Source organism: Falco biarmicus, chromosome 5 (assembly GCF_023638135.1).
Source record: "Falco biarmicus isolate bFalBia1 chromosome 5, bFalBia1.pri, whole genome shotgun sequence".
Lineage (NCBI taxonomy): Eukaryota > Metazoa > Chordata > Aves > Falconiformes > Falconidae > Falco > Falco biarmicus.
The window spans coordinates 19,856,593-19,874,072 of NC_079292.1; the positions used below are offsets into that span (position 1 = coordinate 19,856,593).

At 37.9% G+C, this 17,480-nt stretch overlaps 1 protein-coding gene across 11 annotated transcripts in view; it reads right to left on the reverse strand.

Annotated features, from left to right (window-relative positions):
- The window catches only part of CACNA2D1 (calcium voltage-gated channel auxiliary subunit alpha2delta 1), a 436,670-nt gene that overhangs the window by 366,203 nt on the left and 52,987 nt on the right, over positions 1-17,480 (reverse strand). For all 11 annotated transcript variants that reach the window (XR_008822121.1, XR_008822120.1, XM_056340748.1 and 8 more), the window contains exon 2: positions 10,735-10,816. Coding sequence is in view for 9 of the 11 variants with exons in the window: in XM_056340748.1 (XP_056196723.1) it covers positions 10,735-10,816 (82 nt within the window). In the remaining 2 variants the exon portion in view is untranslated. The remainder of the gene's footprint in view (positions 1-10,734; positions 10,817-17,480) is intronic.

Sequence of the window (17,480 nt, forward strand, 5' to 3'; positions counted from 1 at the left end):
AAACCATGACTCATAGTAGTGGTGTACACATTGGGAAAAAAAAATTATCAGAGCTTCTTCATTCTTAAATAAAACATTCAAGGCTGAATTCTGCAAGATAATGGGAACGCTTACTCCTCAGTTAACCTGCAAGAGCGTATAAGCAATGCCAGAGTCAACTGGCTCACTCAGGTGCCCACTCAAAGGAAAGCAGATAATCAGGGATACTTTGCAGGATGGAGTCATCAGACACTGTTGATAATTAACAAAGTAGTCTAGAGGACTTTAAAATTAAGAAGTAATTTTTGTAATTGACACTGTATTCAAACCTTCATAAAACATGAGTTCAGTTTTATACCTCTGCTACTGTAAAAACATCAAAACCAAATCTAAAATTCCCCCTTTGTGAAGAAAATTGTACTTTAAAGCATTCAATTTTGTTTCATAGTGATAGCAATAATGTATTAAGTAACAAAGGCTACATCATTTATTGATTGCACAGCGGGGTTAAGCTCAGGCTTTTAGCTGAGACTGGAGGAGAATGCAAAAATCCCAACTCATGAGTACAGGTACAACAAGTGAATCTTTCTTGTAACAGAAGAACAATAGGAAGAAAGTGTTTCACATTTCTGCTGCATTTCTGGAATATTTTGAGGTGGGCACTTAGGCACTTTCTCCACATGACTTACTTGTAGGACATTTTTTCCTGACTTGGCTGTTCTTTATGCAATTTAACACCTACTGACTCCCTCCCCAAAGGTAATTTTAAGTTGCAGGGAACTAGCAGAGTATTTTTGATGTTTGGTCCTTACCACAGGACTTATTAGGTATAAGTTCATTTTTTTTGTTTTGGTGGTGGGTTTTTTTAAGGAAAATCTTCAATTTGCTCTGAGCTTCTACAAAAAACATCTGAACATGAGCACCAACAGGACAGATTTTATTAGTGTTAAAGCCAATGGAAAATTATAAATGAATCAAGAACAATGCTTTGCTCAAAGATTATCCAGATCATCAAATAGTAATTAAAACAATGGTAATATTGGGCTATCCCTTCCCTTGAGCCTGAGCAAGCCTTGCTAATGCAACCACATATTCTTAGTGACTTACAGCTGATTTTGCTTGCTTGAAGAAGGAACTCTTTCAAAATGTCAGTTTATTGCTAAGGGAGCAGAGGGAAAGTAGCATCTGCAAATAATAAATGAGGCTCCCTGCGTTTTGGCAATCTCTTTATTTCCATTTGAATTACAAAGAGAACTTGCAGATATGATTTCAAATTTCCCAGCCTGCATTTTTAAAACTGATTTAATTTTCCTGACATCTTGACATTAGTTAGCAATGTGTAAACTCAAAAAAATTTAGTTTGGAGGATTCTATTTTTAATGCCTGTAGCTTTGGTATTTGGTTACACATAGAACATAGCAGTGGCAGTGGTATGCCCCAAATGGGACATACTTTTATAAATACTATGTTATTAAAAAATAATAATGTGTTACTGTATTTTGGGAATCTCTAACCAGACTAACCCATCTCTGACATTATTTTAATTCTGGTAAATGGACTTCTACTTCTCAATGAATACGTGAAATGCCCATATTTCACTGCACCAACTCCTTCATAATTTTGTTCTAGAACTAATCCTGACCTCACTTCCCTTCACTACACCCTACTCAGACAGCAAACTGGTGTCCTAGCCTTAGGGATGAGGCAAAATGCACAAGTGTAAATTGTGTACAACAGCCAATTTATGCTTAGAAAGAATTCAAGCATTTCAGAGCACCAGCCTCATGTACAGCCAAACTTTCAGATGAACTATCTATTTCATTACACATTCCTAGGGGCATTTAAAAAAAATGGAGTTGCTTCCTTGCTTTCTGATCTTTCTCCTTCTCCTTAGAAAAACAATGTAACAAAACTGCACTTTTGTGGAAAACTGCAGTTGTAGACCTACCAGAACCACTCATAAAACCAGCCTGAACTCAGGGAAGTTTCAGCAAATATAAAACTGTTAATGTGATGAGGATACAAGAAGTGCTTCAACAACTTCAAAACACCAGTTTTGTTTAAATTTTCATTTCAAGATGACATCAAAGTTTACTTGTATTTATTTTATATGGGTAAATTCTTCTCTATTTTATTTTGTGTTTTAAAAAAAAGCAGTTTAGTCTTTTGTTACATTGAGGACAACAAAAAGAGAGAAAAGGAGAAAAGAAAGGATACTCCTACTTTTGAGATCAGTCACAGTCAGCCTCACTGGGTATCACAATTTATTGTATGAATATGAAAGTTTCCTTAATTCCCATGTTTGACTCATTTAAGCACTTGCTTTCCTTTCCTAGAGCACTAGAGAGTACAGCCAGGGCACACAGCAAACAGTTTTACAGCTGCACAAGTTGTACCTACAAGTGTTGTGGTATTATTTACATTTTCCATTTTCAGGGGTGAAGAAAGATGGAGATGCACACCAATACATCAATATTTTATAGGTCACAAGTCTCTTAAAATTCAGGGTCAAAACAGCAACAAACTAATCAGAATCTATAGCAATCAGAACTTTCAAATGAAATTCAGACTTATCAGGTCCATAGGTAAGACCTCCAAAGAAATATAAACCAAATGTATTAATTTGGGTTGCTGTTCTTAAAAATCAAATTATCTTAAAAAAAAAAAAAAGTTGTCGCATTTCTTCTTATATTTTTCTTAATCATAGAACTCTCCATTACTTCAACCTTCACAAGGGTAAATGTAGTATATCCTGGAATGTGGCCATATATCCCCTAGGTCCACCTGGTAGTTCATCAGAGAATAGCATGAGGTACAAAACTCTGCCTTTGGCTAAAGCATATCCAAACTGAATCCAACCTGATAAATACAGTATTACAAACTTAAGTAAATAAAGCTAGTAAAAATAAATGGAAGTTTCAATTCTATGGATCAGCTCCACTTTTTTAAAATAAATAACTCCCACTTTATATAAAGCCTTTGCTAATTGATCCCATTAACTTTATGATACTAAAGAAACAGCCACAGAAAAAACATGCAGATCACAGACTAATAAGAATGAAAACATTTACTGCTAACTTGTTTGTCAAACCACCTGTTGAAGCAGGAATTTCAGACCACCTGTGGCAGTAAGGAAGACGCATCCAGATAAGAATTTTACATTAAATTCCGGTAAGCTGTTGAAGTCTCCCCTTGCACAGACCTCTATACAGTTAATGAAGAGAACAAGGCAAGCTACATATGATACCTTCTATAGGTAGTAAGTTAGTGGCATGGTAGCATGCCTCTATCTGTAGAGCCTCTAGAACATAACACTAACTTAGCTAAAATCTGTAATGAGTCCAGTGGAAAACTACCCCTGGGTTATAATTTCTTCTGGCAGAAGAAAGCTTTCCTGAACATCCCTGCTCCAGGGCAGTTCAGATCAGAGACCAGTCTCTCTTACAAGTCACTCATCTCAGTTAAACTCTAGAGACTGATCCAAGACCTGAAAAGCTAAAAGCATGGACTGGGAATCTGCTGCCAATCTGAGTGCTTCAGCAGACTCGCACCATCTGTGCATTAGGCACAGAGACCTCACACTGAGCAATGGATGAAATGTGCTCATACAGAACCTCGGCTGGGTGTTCCACAAGAAAGAGCTAATTATTATAAAACAGCATTCAAAAGATTAAATAAATAAAAAATTTTCTGACAGTTGCTGGTGGATTTATTCTGTGAATGGAACTCATTGCCACATACCAAATATCCGCAAGTAGCTCTCTTTCCTTTTGGAGGAAGAAACAGTATTTCTATCTTGGTATGAATATCATTTAAAGGCCAAGTCAGTCTATATGGGTTCACTCTACAGCTCCTGGGACTGCAATAACAGCATGCCTCATGAACATCATGCATGGATTGGTTTTGCAGTGATGTATCAAAAAGGAAACAGATTCAAAGACTAGATTTCCTTGGAACTGCCTCTCTATCTGCTGTTTCGTTCAATTATGCTATTGCTTGAAAAGGTTACGCTGCACAAGATGGCAAATTTTTTGCCATTAACAGTCATAGCAAAGCTCCAGTGTGTTTGTCACGTCAAAGCTCTTCACACAGACTCACATTTTTAATACACTGTTTATGTAAAAGAGGATTCTCTTCAATCAGTTTGGAACAGACAATGTTACGCATTGCTATAAGGCATGTTCTCTACACTGAGGTCTTCCTTTCTGGGTACTGTAGGGATCCCTCCCTCCTGTCTCCTGTCCCTAGAGGTATTTTTGGAGCTGGAAATCAGAAGCATACTTGTAGTTTATTAGATTAAAAGAGCTGTCAATTAGCTTAGTCATGGGTCCTTGCTGTGAAAGGTCTATGTATAAATGGAAGCTGCGCATACTTCCATCAAAATGGGACCATGTAGTAGTTCAGTAGGCTCTTTACCTTTTTTTTTTTTTTTTTGCATGCTGAGGTAACCATTTGTAGGTAAAGAATGTGACTTTACACTTTGTGCATTTTTTTTTGTCTTTACTAAAACAAAATGTTTACTGATAAATGAAGCCAGTGAGATCAGATGTAGCAAAATAAATATTGAAGTTACATCTATTAAACTACTGTCCATTCCTTCTTATTTTTTACTAAAAGTCTGTTTGCTCTGTACAAATCACATAGCATTCACACGAAAGCACCTTCATACTACCTGACAGCACAGAGTTCACAAGTACGCCAAAGGTACATGAATCTTTTTAAATTGAAAGGACAACTACATGACTATTTTGTGGGGTTTTTAATTTAGAAACACAATACTTAAAACATTAAAAGGGCATATACTAAGATGTGCTTTTGCTGAGAGGCATTTAAAGAAGCACATTGGACATCTTGTACCTCCCTAAGAAACATTTTTCCTGTGTATCCCATCTTCCTGCTTTCAAGTCTCAAGTTGATGTATGTACAACTTCTTATAAACATTCCCTTTGCTCTTCTAGGGGTCAAAAAAACCATCTCTTAAATCTGAAAGGATCCAACAAAACCTTTTCAGCCAGGCAACTGCAGCAGCAGTAAGACCAAGCTATAGCCTCTCTTTCTTGTGTAAAAATGTTTGGGTTTTTTCAAAGTACTTTTTACCCACTTGAATTGTAATTTAAATGTTATTAGGCATAAACGTAGAATTAAAGGGAGCCTACTCTTAAGAAAGCTAGAGTTGGACCTTTTGCAGGGGCCTGTAGTGATAGGACAAGGGGTAATGACTAAAAAAACTTAAAAAGGTAGATTTAGATTCGATATTAGGAAGAAATTCTTAACTGTGAGGGTGGTGAGGCACTGGCACAGGCTGCCCAGAGCAGCTGTGGCTGCTCCATCCCTGGAAGTGTTCAAGGCCAGGTTGGATGGGGCTTGGAGCAACCTGGTCTAGTGGAAGGTGTCCCTGCCCCTGGCAGGGGGGGTGGAACTAGATGGTCTTTAAGGTCCCTTCCAACCCAAACCATTCTACAGTTCTGTGATTCTTAGCAAATGTAAATCAGTGTAATCCACTGAAGTCAGCAGAGCTCTGCCAGTTTTCAATGAGATGAGTATTCTGGCAGCTTGAATCCTCACTTCCTGCCTTGTTGAAGCAATCTTTGTATTACTGTAATGAGGATTACACGGGTATTAAATCCAGGCTGGAGTTCTCTCGGAACTCACCTAAACTCCTAATAATGTCAAAAAAAAGCGCAGTATTTAAAAATGTTTTTTTAAGCTATTTTTGGAAACCATTGCCAGATAACATAAATAAAACTTGAAGGACACAAAGAGGAACTACACTTTAAACATGATCAATCTTACTGATAAGAGAACTTACATCTAGATTTTACTAGTATTTGTGTTGATGCATAGCACCAAAGTAGTAATTCACCACAACTAATTCAGAGGAAGAATGATCTGGAGTTAAAATTCTAAATTGAAAAATACAAATCTGAGCTCAACTCTTGGTTGGATCAGGATTCTCTCCGTATGGCAAATATCAATTAGTGAGGAAAGGCACATCTATAAATTGAAGATAATGTTCCCTCTGTGCACCATACTAATAAAACTCAGCTCTCACATGCCTCTCCATCTCCTACACATATCCATTTTTTCTGGCATTCTGCTCTAGCTATACTGGTTTGCTTGGTTAAGGCTATGGATAAGTGTAGCCTCAATGTAGAACTCCTAATCTAATGGCATTCAAACTTACTTTCCCAATTTTGCTTACTATAGGCATTATATTGCGTTCATCATTGCTAATAAGAGAAAAGGTGTGTGAGATGTCCATTGGCATAAACATCTTCATATTTTCAGAAACACAGTTACTGTTAATTTACTAAAGCAATTCTAAAATATTTTCTCTTTTCTAAGATTATGTGGAATATCTATGCATGTATTATCAAGTATTCTTGCTATACAGGTATTTTCAAAAGTTGTGACTAATGAAAGTTGCAATGGCTCTATTATATGTGCGAAAGTGGCAGAGTGGTTAGTGACTAGGACAAGATTGTGATTCCAAGTGACTGTAAGAAATTTGTCAATGAACAAAAAGAAAATGGAATTCTTCTGAGAAGATTCCTCTCCTTAAACATGATTCCATTAAATTGAGTACATGTTGAATGTAAACACCTTTAATGCAAAAAATACTCTCCCTAGATATATCTACATTCACACTGCAGAATAATCAGATTTTTATGTAGGTACTGATCCCAACAGTTCTGCTATTCACCTAAGTCCCTCACTTGAGTTTAATGGCATTTTAGATTTTAAGGTCTCCCAATTAAAAAAAAAAAAAACGACAGTTCAGGCAGTCCCTCTCCATAATGGCCAGAAGAAAATATTTCACAGTTCTCCAGAAGAGACCACTGTGTAGCATAATGTCCTGCAGCACAAAAACCCACAGACATCCAACACACATACATGCACATACAGCACCAATGAACCCCGAGATTCCTTCAAGAAGTTATGGAAATACTGTAAACTTGCACAACAAAGCAGCTAATTTAAAAAAAAGCCATTTTTTTAAGAACTAATTTGCTTCAGCTGAAAATGTAGTAATTGTGCTGCTTCAAGAGCTATCTGAGTCACTTTAGAGGTCTTCATAGAAGACTCAAATGTATGAAGCAGACAGATTGTAACTTCAGCTGAACCAGTAGGACTTCTTTCCCCGAGTCCAGGGAGAGGTTGACCAGGCTGTGAGACCGTTTTAATCTGTTACATGTCCTTACTATGAGCTTTAACCTCATCAATTGGTCAAATTAAAATTTAATTTCTCTAGAACAAGGAAACACATTTCTCCTACCAAAAATCTGTCTGACCAAAGTACAGCTTTCCAATCCTACACACTCTGTTACCACAGCTGTCCACAGAAAGTCATGTCTACTATTTTATGATAGAAGGAGCATAGTGCTCCTTCTATTTGTATTAGCCATTCTGCTTTTGGAGGGAAGAGGGGCATTAAAAACAAACAAATGTCTGTCTTTTCTAAAGTTTTCCAAAAACTTGAAGACTACAGACTTGGTCAAAAAAATTCTGGAGTTATATGAAATAGTAAGTCAGAAACAAAGCGGAAAATTCAGTCTGATTTACGTATTTTTAAAGCTTGAGCAACTGAAGGCAAGTTCTGTGAATAAAAGTGACAGGCATGCAAGCATACCGTTTTTAATGTCTTGTAGTCTCCATTTTTCCAAGACTATGGTTTGTTTCAGAAGAGATCTGACTAACATTAACAAGCAGCAAGTAGGGGCTGGGAGGGGGGAAGATGTCATTCAAAAATGGGACAGTGACAATAGCCTGTATACAAGAAGAAAGTGGGAGAGACTGCAAAGCTCACACCTCGTAGGGCTTTGCATTCTCCCTTGCGGGCAAGATAGCTAATTAAAACCTTGTGGCTAGAGAAGGACATCATGCAATTTAGGTCAAACAAACGGCTTTGATATAGACAGATATTTTACATGGAAACATCCCCCCTTTCATGCTTGTAATCCTAGGATTACAAGCACATACTGACTACCTTTGTGGATACCCTCTGAGATAATTATTTGCTTGAAGTGCACTATAAATCTTGGCCTTTTCTGAAAGAAACTTACCTACAGCATTCACAGACTAATGCATTTTTTTCAGCATGAATGTCACTGTGGTATACCTTAAGTGAAGCTGGTAGCACTACATATTATTATGTTTGCCCAACAGTTTTCATTAAAAGACTGTTTTAGCAGCTTGTAAGTTTGCTGAATATTAACTAAAACTAACATTTTCCCCAGGGAAAAAAAGTGAAAGCATCAGTCTCATGGCTTTTCATTATCTACTTTATTATGTGGTCTTTGCATGGAAATGCCAGGCAACAGTTGAGACATTAATACATTGTTTTGCTCAGTTCAGAAATCCTCTGTCACTCTTTTCCCTTTGAAATACCCTATTGCCCCCACACTGTAGATTAAGAACTCAGCGCATGGATTCAAAGATACACTTTTTACTCCTTGGTGTTTAACGAATTCTAGCCTGAAATAAAGGTGTAGGTCACTGTCGAGATTTTATCAGCTAAATCCCTGATAACCTGCACATAGATGTATTCCAGCCCTGAGAACATCACTCCTAGAGAACGTCACACCTCCTCTGCAGCTGAAGCTCAGACTCACTGTAGTCTCTCAGGCAATCCCTACACCCTTGCAGTCTAAGCAGTGGGAGAAAGAGGAGATGAAAATTGACTGAAGAACAAAAGGGCAAGAGTTAGGGATATGGGAGTACGAGATAACAGACTCTAAAATGGCAAGCAAAGAAATGGGTAGAGAAGCAGAAAAAACATCCAGGAGAAAACTACAGGTCTCAGACCATGAACTAGTGATGGAGGGAAATGTGAGAAGGCGGAAGAAAAATACCTGTGGAAAAGATGCAATAGCAATATTGAGACAGGCTGGCCACGCACATCTGAACAGAATGTTTTAGAAATGCTAATGCAAACCAAAGAGTCCAAAGAGAGGTGTTGAACTGGAAAAAGCTGGCAAGATCCTAAAATAGGGATAAGAAGCCAACGTAAGGGAGAAACGCAGACTGGCCAGGCAGCAAAGGCAGAAACTGAGAGAAACATAGAATACATTGAGGAGAGATAAAGATGGCCCACGCAGCACAGCAGGAATGCAACAGAAAGTCCAAGGCAGATCAGAGGTATGATGCTGAATGAGGAAACATTCTGAAAAAGACACAGCAAGCACAGAAGAGAACAGATCACACCTAGATCAGATGACCAAAAAGGGCCCTTGCTCCTCTTAGCAGAAACTCCTCACCAAAACCTGGAGAGATGATTCGCAAGCCTTGTTGTTCCCTGTATGCAGAGACATGTGAAATCCACCTGCAAAAACCACCATCAGTGTTCCATGCTGGACAACCCTTACAGTTCCAGAAAGCTCAAGTGACAGACGTTTCCTGTGTTGTTAAGATCCTATGCTGGAAACTCACGTGTGTGTCAATCTCATGTTTTGTGTTAGGATTTCAAGAATTAATTTTCAGTTTGTTTGGGGTTTTCCAAAGTTAAAAAGTGCATCTAAAGCATCTGCCTTAAATTGTGTTGCAATATGAAGCACTCAAATATTAGAAACAGCCAGAATAATATAAACTCTGCAATCTTCATTGATGTTCCTCAGGTACATGCAGTGACACAGCCCTTCCTTCTATAGGACAGTGCTGATATCATCTAAACTGTAGCTTCCGCAATGTAAACATGGACATCTGAGCTGGTCATCTAGCCTCCTCTTACAGTCAGTAAAAATGTCCTTCTAGAACAGGATTCCTATGAGATGTGGATGTCTGGGCAAAAAGTCATTAAGGTCAAAGGAATACATTAATATATGATGTTAAATCTGAGAAACTTCACACACGATTTTTCCTTGTTTCTTAATGGCTTTGAAAAACAGCTACTATTCATTTCATGGACCATTGGGGGAGATTATGACTTCTGAAAACCAGATTTCACAGCTCCATGTTCAGTTCCCCAGCACCAAGGGCTTTTGTTGGCTGACAGAATAACTTCTTTCCTGATGTAACAGCAAAATTTCCCTTCATTATACAGTCCTACATCAACCCAGAGATCATCAGTACACAGGAGGAGCCATGAGACTTGTGCAGGGATGGGGAGAGGGAAATATATGATCATGTGGTTGCATACCGAGTCATGCATACACACAAAGTTGTACAGGCATCATAATCCTGACATTTTCTGAATTGTGACTCCATTCTCCTGGAATCTCAGATATTTTTTTACCTTCTATGAATGGAATATAGAACAAAAGTTTCTTCTCTGTGACAGAAGAATTGTAAATTCTTCCCTAAAACACACTTCGGGTTAAATTTGAACACCTGAGTAAAAGTAGTTTTCATTCTCTTTGATGTTTCTTCTAACCAAACCTGCCTCACTTCAGGAAATATGTGTCAGAAAAATAGTCTCCCTTGTTAACAGAGAGCAGAATTTTCCACTGCCATGAACAGTTGTTTCCTGGATACTCTATTTGACAAACATAAAACACTTGCTTCAGGTGGAAGTGTTGGTAAAAGCCTTATGTCTGGTATTACAAAGCTGATTAAATATGAGGAGTAAGTGCTGCAACATTAAGAGTGTGAACTGATGGATGTCTGTGTTATTCACTTCTCTGTCAATAAAATGATTTTTGGGAATTAAACTCTGCAGCGCTTACTATGTTGGGAAGAAATCGTTGTAATGCTTTGATGATGCACACCATTCACTTCATTTTATGCTTACTGCAGTCTAAGGTGAATCTGCTTACTCACCTCAGCAAGCTGGTCCACTCCACTTGCTGTTCGTGCCAATGTTACGAGATCTTCTTGCATCTTATCTACCCATGATTTTATCCTACAGAAACAAACAAACAAGACATCCAATCAGATCACTGGCAAATGGAACTTGCATACAGTTATACAGCACAAGAAAAAAGCAAAAAGTCAGAATATGTTGATAAAATTCAATACAAAATGTACAAGACTTGTCTTTGCTAAAAAATAGTAAGCTTGGAATGGACCAAAATATTCAAGCTACACTCCAATGGTGTTCTCTTTCACTGACTCAAATCTGAGCCACTTGCTTTGTTCTTTTACTTTTCATCAGTTTGCCTGATGCTCTGCAGGACAGACACTGTCTTCACCACCAAGTATATCACTGTATCTGCCTCTTGTTGACAGGTTACCTTCTTTTTTTTTTTCCATTTTTCAATAGAGCCTCTACCCAGCCTTGATGACCTGATTCTTCTCATACAGTTTTCTGTGGTGGGCACCACACTATGCTAGCTGTAAACCAAGCATGCCATCGCATCTATTACTAGCTGTAGCAAAGATCACCACAAAAGAGCTGGTATGCTGCCTGCCAGGGCAACCTGACTGACCTGTGCCTCACTCCCAACAATGTCTTTCCTGAGGACCTTGAGGTGTCTCTCTCAACAGATAGCACAAGCAGAGAAAGACAGCAACTGGAAGCAGGCTGGCAAACCAGAATGAATCTTCTCAGACACTCCAAGGCTGCAGCGGGCATAGGTGGCACATGCTGTTCTGGCAACATGTGCCTGCTCCTGGCTGCTGTTTGTCACCAAGGAACAGGCAGGGATTTGCTGCTGTGCATGCTCAGCTCCCCGTGCCCAGTAAACCTGACTGGCACAGCACTGGATCTGATACAGCTTTTAAGTTTCTGTGCCATGTCGCATTTTGTATCAGGTAAGGAGCCCTGGTGCAAGTTTATTTCAGTGAGGTCCATGTTCAGAAGGTTCTGTCACTTGCCAAGCCAGAAGGCTTGATCTCCAGCTCATCCATAGTCTCATCCTTGTCATTATCAGAGCCCTCTGCTCTGAAACGTGGAGCAGATATGTACATTTACCTTAGCCATTTCCTAGCCTTAATCTGAATGACCCAAGGAATGACCGCTTAGATTATTTATGAAAGTACAAAAGACAAGAAAAAGAGACTCCATTTTTGCTGCAACACAAAATCTAAGAAAGGACATAAAGGACTGATTTTAGTCATTCTTTCCATGGTCATTAATGGTTTTTTGTTAAACCATAATCAATATCTTAAAAGGGAAAAATCTCTATCATGGAGTTGCAACTTTGCTACTTTCATTAAAGGATACTTCCTCATGCTTTAGAACAAAGCAATTAGTCATCCCAACACGAAAGACTTAGAGCTGTGACATCCAACATGAAGGACCTTCTAGCAGCCCAAAGTAACATGCCCACAGATAGAAGTGGGACATACAGAGGAAGGTACTGAGTTTTAGAGAAGCGCCTGATTTAAATCCCTCTTCTCAATCAATAATGGGTCTCTCCCCAATTTCAGAAATCTCATTTGAATTCTATTTCACACAAGCAGAATACTATGACACAGTAAACAAGAACTTTTTGAAGGTTTAGCTCAAAGTGTCTTTGAGGCCTTCACAAAAACTCTGTAGCAGAAATTGAAACTAGCAAGTTGTAACCATGGTTCCTCTTTAATTATAGCTTCTGCCCATGGTACTACTGTTTTCATCCTCCTTCCAGCTTCTGGCCTGGCTTGTTTGACACTCATCTATTGTGTTATATCCTTTATTTTCTGTTGTGTTGTATCTTTATTTTTCCCTTCCAAACCTTTAGATAAAAAACAGATTTCACTCTCTCTGTACGAAACTTCTATTATCTCCTCACTGGATTCCACATTACAGACATACAAAAATGATGTCTTAAAGCATCCAGAATTTAAAAAAAAAAAAAAAAAAAACCTAATGAAAAAGTTTTGAATTGAAATTTCACTACTCTCATTCACCACTAAGCAGTTTTAATTGATCTAGTTCCCAGGAGCTAGAAGTTTTCAGAAGACTGTCTACCCTGTAAAATACTCTCAGTGCACTCAACAGACTGCTTTCTAGTTCAGATGGCAGAATGCAGAGTTATAATTAGAAAATTTTGCGAAGACCATACTGACTGAACAGTTATGTATGCCAAATCAGTAATGCAAGAAGAGACCTTATCACACAGGTTATGATTATCTAGACTTCCACAAACAATTTTATTTAGCTTGCAGGTATCTCTAATTTGGGCCAAGGTTTAACAAAACTCTTTAGAAAGACTGTAAAATCAATGCTTCTAAATAAAATACTACTAAAGTCTTCACAGAAGGAATTCTGCTGTACAAAATACTCGCTGGATTCTCCATGAGGAAAAAGGATACACAGAAAATTGTGGAAGTTGTAAAAAATGTAACACGGAATGTGAAAAATGTTTAGTAGGACAAACTCTTTGGTGCTTAAAAAGGATTTATGGGTAATAGAACAGTTGTTAAGAATTCAGTCATCTCATTGCCGATTCATACTAAACTGCTAATCAATTCATAAGAGTAAACCTCTTCACTATCAATAGAGCCTTTTCATAAGAAACTGTAGGAGTGCATATTGGAAGAAGGGCTTGAGCAAGTGTCTTCAATGGAACCCTTGCTGATATGTCATTTTCAGAGATATCCCTTCCATATTGCAGCATGAAAAGAGGATTTACCTCAAAATGGGCCTACCTGTTAACATGGTATATCCCCCACTCTCTTCACAAATCCTGAGAAAGTCTGGGAGCAGTAGCAGAATGACTAAAAGACTAGAGACTCCATGAGTTTGCCGTCCAGTGCCCCACCAGAACTCTCTGCTGCAAGGGTTAACATCTCATTAAATGCTTACCAAAAAAAGGATGCTAAGGGAAAGACCTGCAGACAGACATGATGTTTTGTGTCCAAAGGCCCCTTTTATTCACTTAAGAAAAATCTAGACAAAGGGCTGCTCAGTTTAACACTTCTACTCTTTGTGTGATTTGACCAATCTTCAGGCTATTTTGCCATTTGGTGAATGTCTGCTGCACCATTTGAGTCACTTTGCTAGCCATCTCCAAGCCAAGTAACCAGTAGACCTCTTCAGGTTAGTGTTGATGTTTTTTCCCTTGAGATTCAGAGGCTAATAGGTACAACAGGTCAACAGAGTCTGTATTTGCTTCCTACTTTTGCATTGTATCACCACGAGTACTCTTACTGCTTTATTTCTTTGCTCATTCATATCCTACAGCTCTAACATGGACACACGAAAATGATGTATGTTGGGATTTAGGGACCAATTACATTTTCATTAACTATTAAAATTTATTTCATCATTGTTTTAATGCTCCCAAACCTTCCTTTCTACACCTTGCTTTCCAAAATCCGATGTAAAATAAATCAACTTCCTGGTTTACAACTCCACAAAGCCCTTATATTATAAAAACATTTAGTTCTGCATAGAAATCAGTTTGGTAAAAGAGCCTGTATTGATAAGAAAAAGGGTAATGGCTTTAAGCTGAAAGAGGGTAGATTTCAACTGGATATCAGGAAGAAATTCTTTACTACGAGGGTGGCAAGATACCAGCAAAGGTTGCCCAAAGAAGCTGCGACTGCCCCATCCCTGGAAGTGTTCCAGGCCAGGTTGGATGGGGCTTTGAGCAGCCTAGTCTAGTGGAAGGTGTCCCTGCCCCTGGCAGGGGGGGTGTAACTAGATGGTCTTTAAGGTCCCTTCCAGCTCAAACCATTCCATGATTCTATGATTATGTTTACCATGGTTTTAAGCCCCTCCTGTCCATCTGTGAGAACAGCCCCAACACACAAACACAATTATGAGCAAAGTTTAAAAAAATGGTATCATCTTCCATTTGTGAATGGTTTCTGTTGTTCTATGTGAAAAGATGAGGCATATGAAAGGTGAAGAAGTGAAATCCATTACCCAAAAGTGTTTTCAAAAGCATAAAATAAATAATTGAACACACCAAGATTTTTTTTATGATCCATTTCAGTTATAAAAATTCCGGGTGTTATTTCTAAGAGGAGTCAATAGAAAAAATCTGATTTTTAAAATTGACTTTTTTCATTTCCCGCTGCTTTGTATTTTTACTGGATATATTCCTTTTGGTACTAAGAGGAAACTGGAACGGTGAGAGCATATATTAGTTAGTTAAACTTGAAATTTTGGAAGAAGTTACCCTTAAAAACATTAATTACTTATTACTATTGTGATTTACTATTACTTGTAAATTAAATATGGATCATTTTCCTCTTTTAATAGCAAAAATATTCTTGAATTTTTCAATAAATACTTCCAATATATTGTCTAGAATTCTTGCCTCCACAGTTAGCCCACAATTTCTGCCTTTTGAAGTCAGTCACCCAGACTATTTTTATTTTCTTTTGTTTTAATTTGCAACTGAAAAAGTTTTCTGTTTCAGTCGATGGAAAAAGGCATCTCTGGAGCTGACCCATTCTATTCTCAGCCAGGTGAGCTGAACTACCCATCTCCTACATTACCTCTAACAGAGCCCTAGACAACATTGATTCCTTGTCCAGGTTCTCCAGCATAGCTGGGCTACATGCTTGACTTTTAGGCAGTTTAGGGTAGACAGTATCAGTTTCTAAACTAGAATACGAAGAAATCCACCTTCATTCTAATTTAATAGTAATTTCCCTCCCCAGCAGTAACTTAAATGTAAATAATAATGCTTCTTCCAGTACTGACTGTCTATTTACTTTAAAAAACTATTTCCTTGCATATTCATCTTAGCCTTTTAGAGCTTCTGTAGTGGAAACTTTCCTTTTCTTACTTGCGTGTACAACAGCTAGTATGGCAGGGTCCAACGTAATAAAAAGTAATAACTTTAAAAGGAATTTTCTAGATTATTGAAATTACAAATGATAAAATAGCATTCTACAACTCTGAGGAAGCTCAGTATAATTACTCTTGCCTTCCCACAAGAATTTAAACATAAATATTATTATTTATAAGGTCTAACATCAGTATTTCAGCTTCTCAATTCTCCCATCTTGCCACCAGACAAAAGTGTGTATTTCAGGTATTTCATGCTCCTCAGACTGTTTTTCCAGAAATGGACACAATCACATCCTATAATTTTCCCAGGAAATTTTGGCAGAATGTCTGAAATACAACTTTTTGGTTACTTTGTTTTTCAGTTTAAGGAATCATATTATCTCCTTGTATTGTTTTATTTTTTTAAAAAATAAAACAAGAGTCTTTAGGCACTGAAATACTTGCCTGGCGCTCCTTTTAACTGAAGCCTGCAGTGCACTATCTGTCTGACAGCTGCTCCTGGTAAGAGTTTATTTAACAATTGGGAAGCTGTCAGCAAACGTGAGCTCCCATGACTTAAAAAAGCAGCCGTCATTTTTTTCTGCGAAGAGCACAAACAGAAAGCCTGTACGAAAGATTAGTTTAGTCCTATTACTATTAGCCTGGCACGAACATTGCAACGGATGTTCCACTGAGAGGTGATAACATTTTGCAGTACAACTTATTGTAACCCCCTTCTCCCACACACAGGTCTTCTCCATATCAAGTAATAACTAGACAAAAGGCGTATGTACATGCCTTTCCATAACAACTTCTAAGTGATTTGAATTAATCAGACAGTCCCCTTTATAAAGGCAGACAGACATGGGTCATTTACTGGGGAATTAGAAGGTACAACCCTGCTGCTGTCACCTAGGCTGTGATCAGATTGATGAAGAAACAGCTAGAACACTACAGAGCCATCCATCCACATTACACTACTAGCCAGCCTAGCATAACAGCTATTTTGACAGCATAGAAAGCCTGGGGGAGGTTAAAAAAAAAAAAAAAAGGGCAATTATCTTTCCTAAAATCAGAGGATTCTCACAGGTACACCCCTAGTGACACACCGAGTAGAACTTAATATAGCAGGTGCTAGACTAAGAAGTCTTTCTTTTAACTTAATTAAAACCTATTTTTATGTTAAACCTGTATACAAATCTACAGTTGCAAAACAGCACTGCTCAGTTACAAAGGTAAAAGAAAACAAGATCTAGATGTAGGACCACCTGGCATTAACCTTTTTCCTGCTGAAACCAATGCAATTTTTTTCTGCTGACTTCAAGGAAAGTAGATTCATGTAATTCTATGCCACAGCTTCGTAGACCACTCACACTAATTTAAGGTGCATTAGCTGACTTCTACTTGAATAGTGTCATAATCTAAAGGGGCACACATAGAACTTAACTCTGCCAAATGAAGTCACTTGGTATGTTGAAGAACTGCATCCAGCTCTCTTCAGTTAAGATTACATTTTGCTCAAGTTTCTGAGTAGTTCTGCATGCAAAAATAGCATCAACTGAAGTTATGAAAGCTGTCAGTAGCAAAAGGAAGAAGTGTTTTCAAAATAAGTGAATATTTCTTAGATTATCAAAAAGGAAAAAATACATAAGACATTGCTCTTAATTCAATAGAAAAGTGATGTTAGCAAAATGAAGATAAATGAGATTAGACTCAGAAATAGCGAGAGAACAAGCCTTGCTATATTTTTTCAAGATAACCCCTCTCTATTTTCCTGTTCAGAAGAGCCTTTGCTTTCAAGACCAGATGCTCTTTTAGAAGATTTGCTGAAAGAGGGGGGAAAGGCTACAAAATTAAAATAAAGGCAGGATTCTTAACTATTCTTTGTCCCTCCTAGACAAACTAAAGGGCAAAC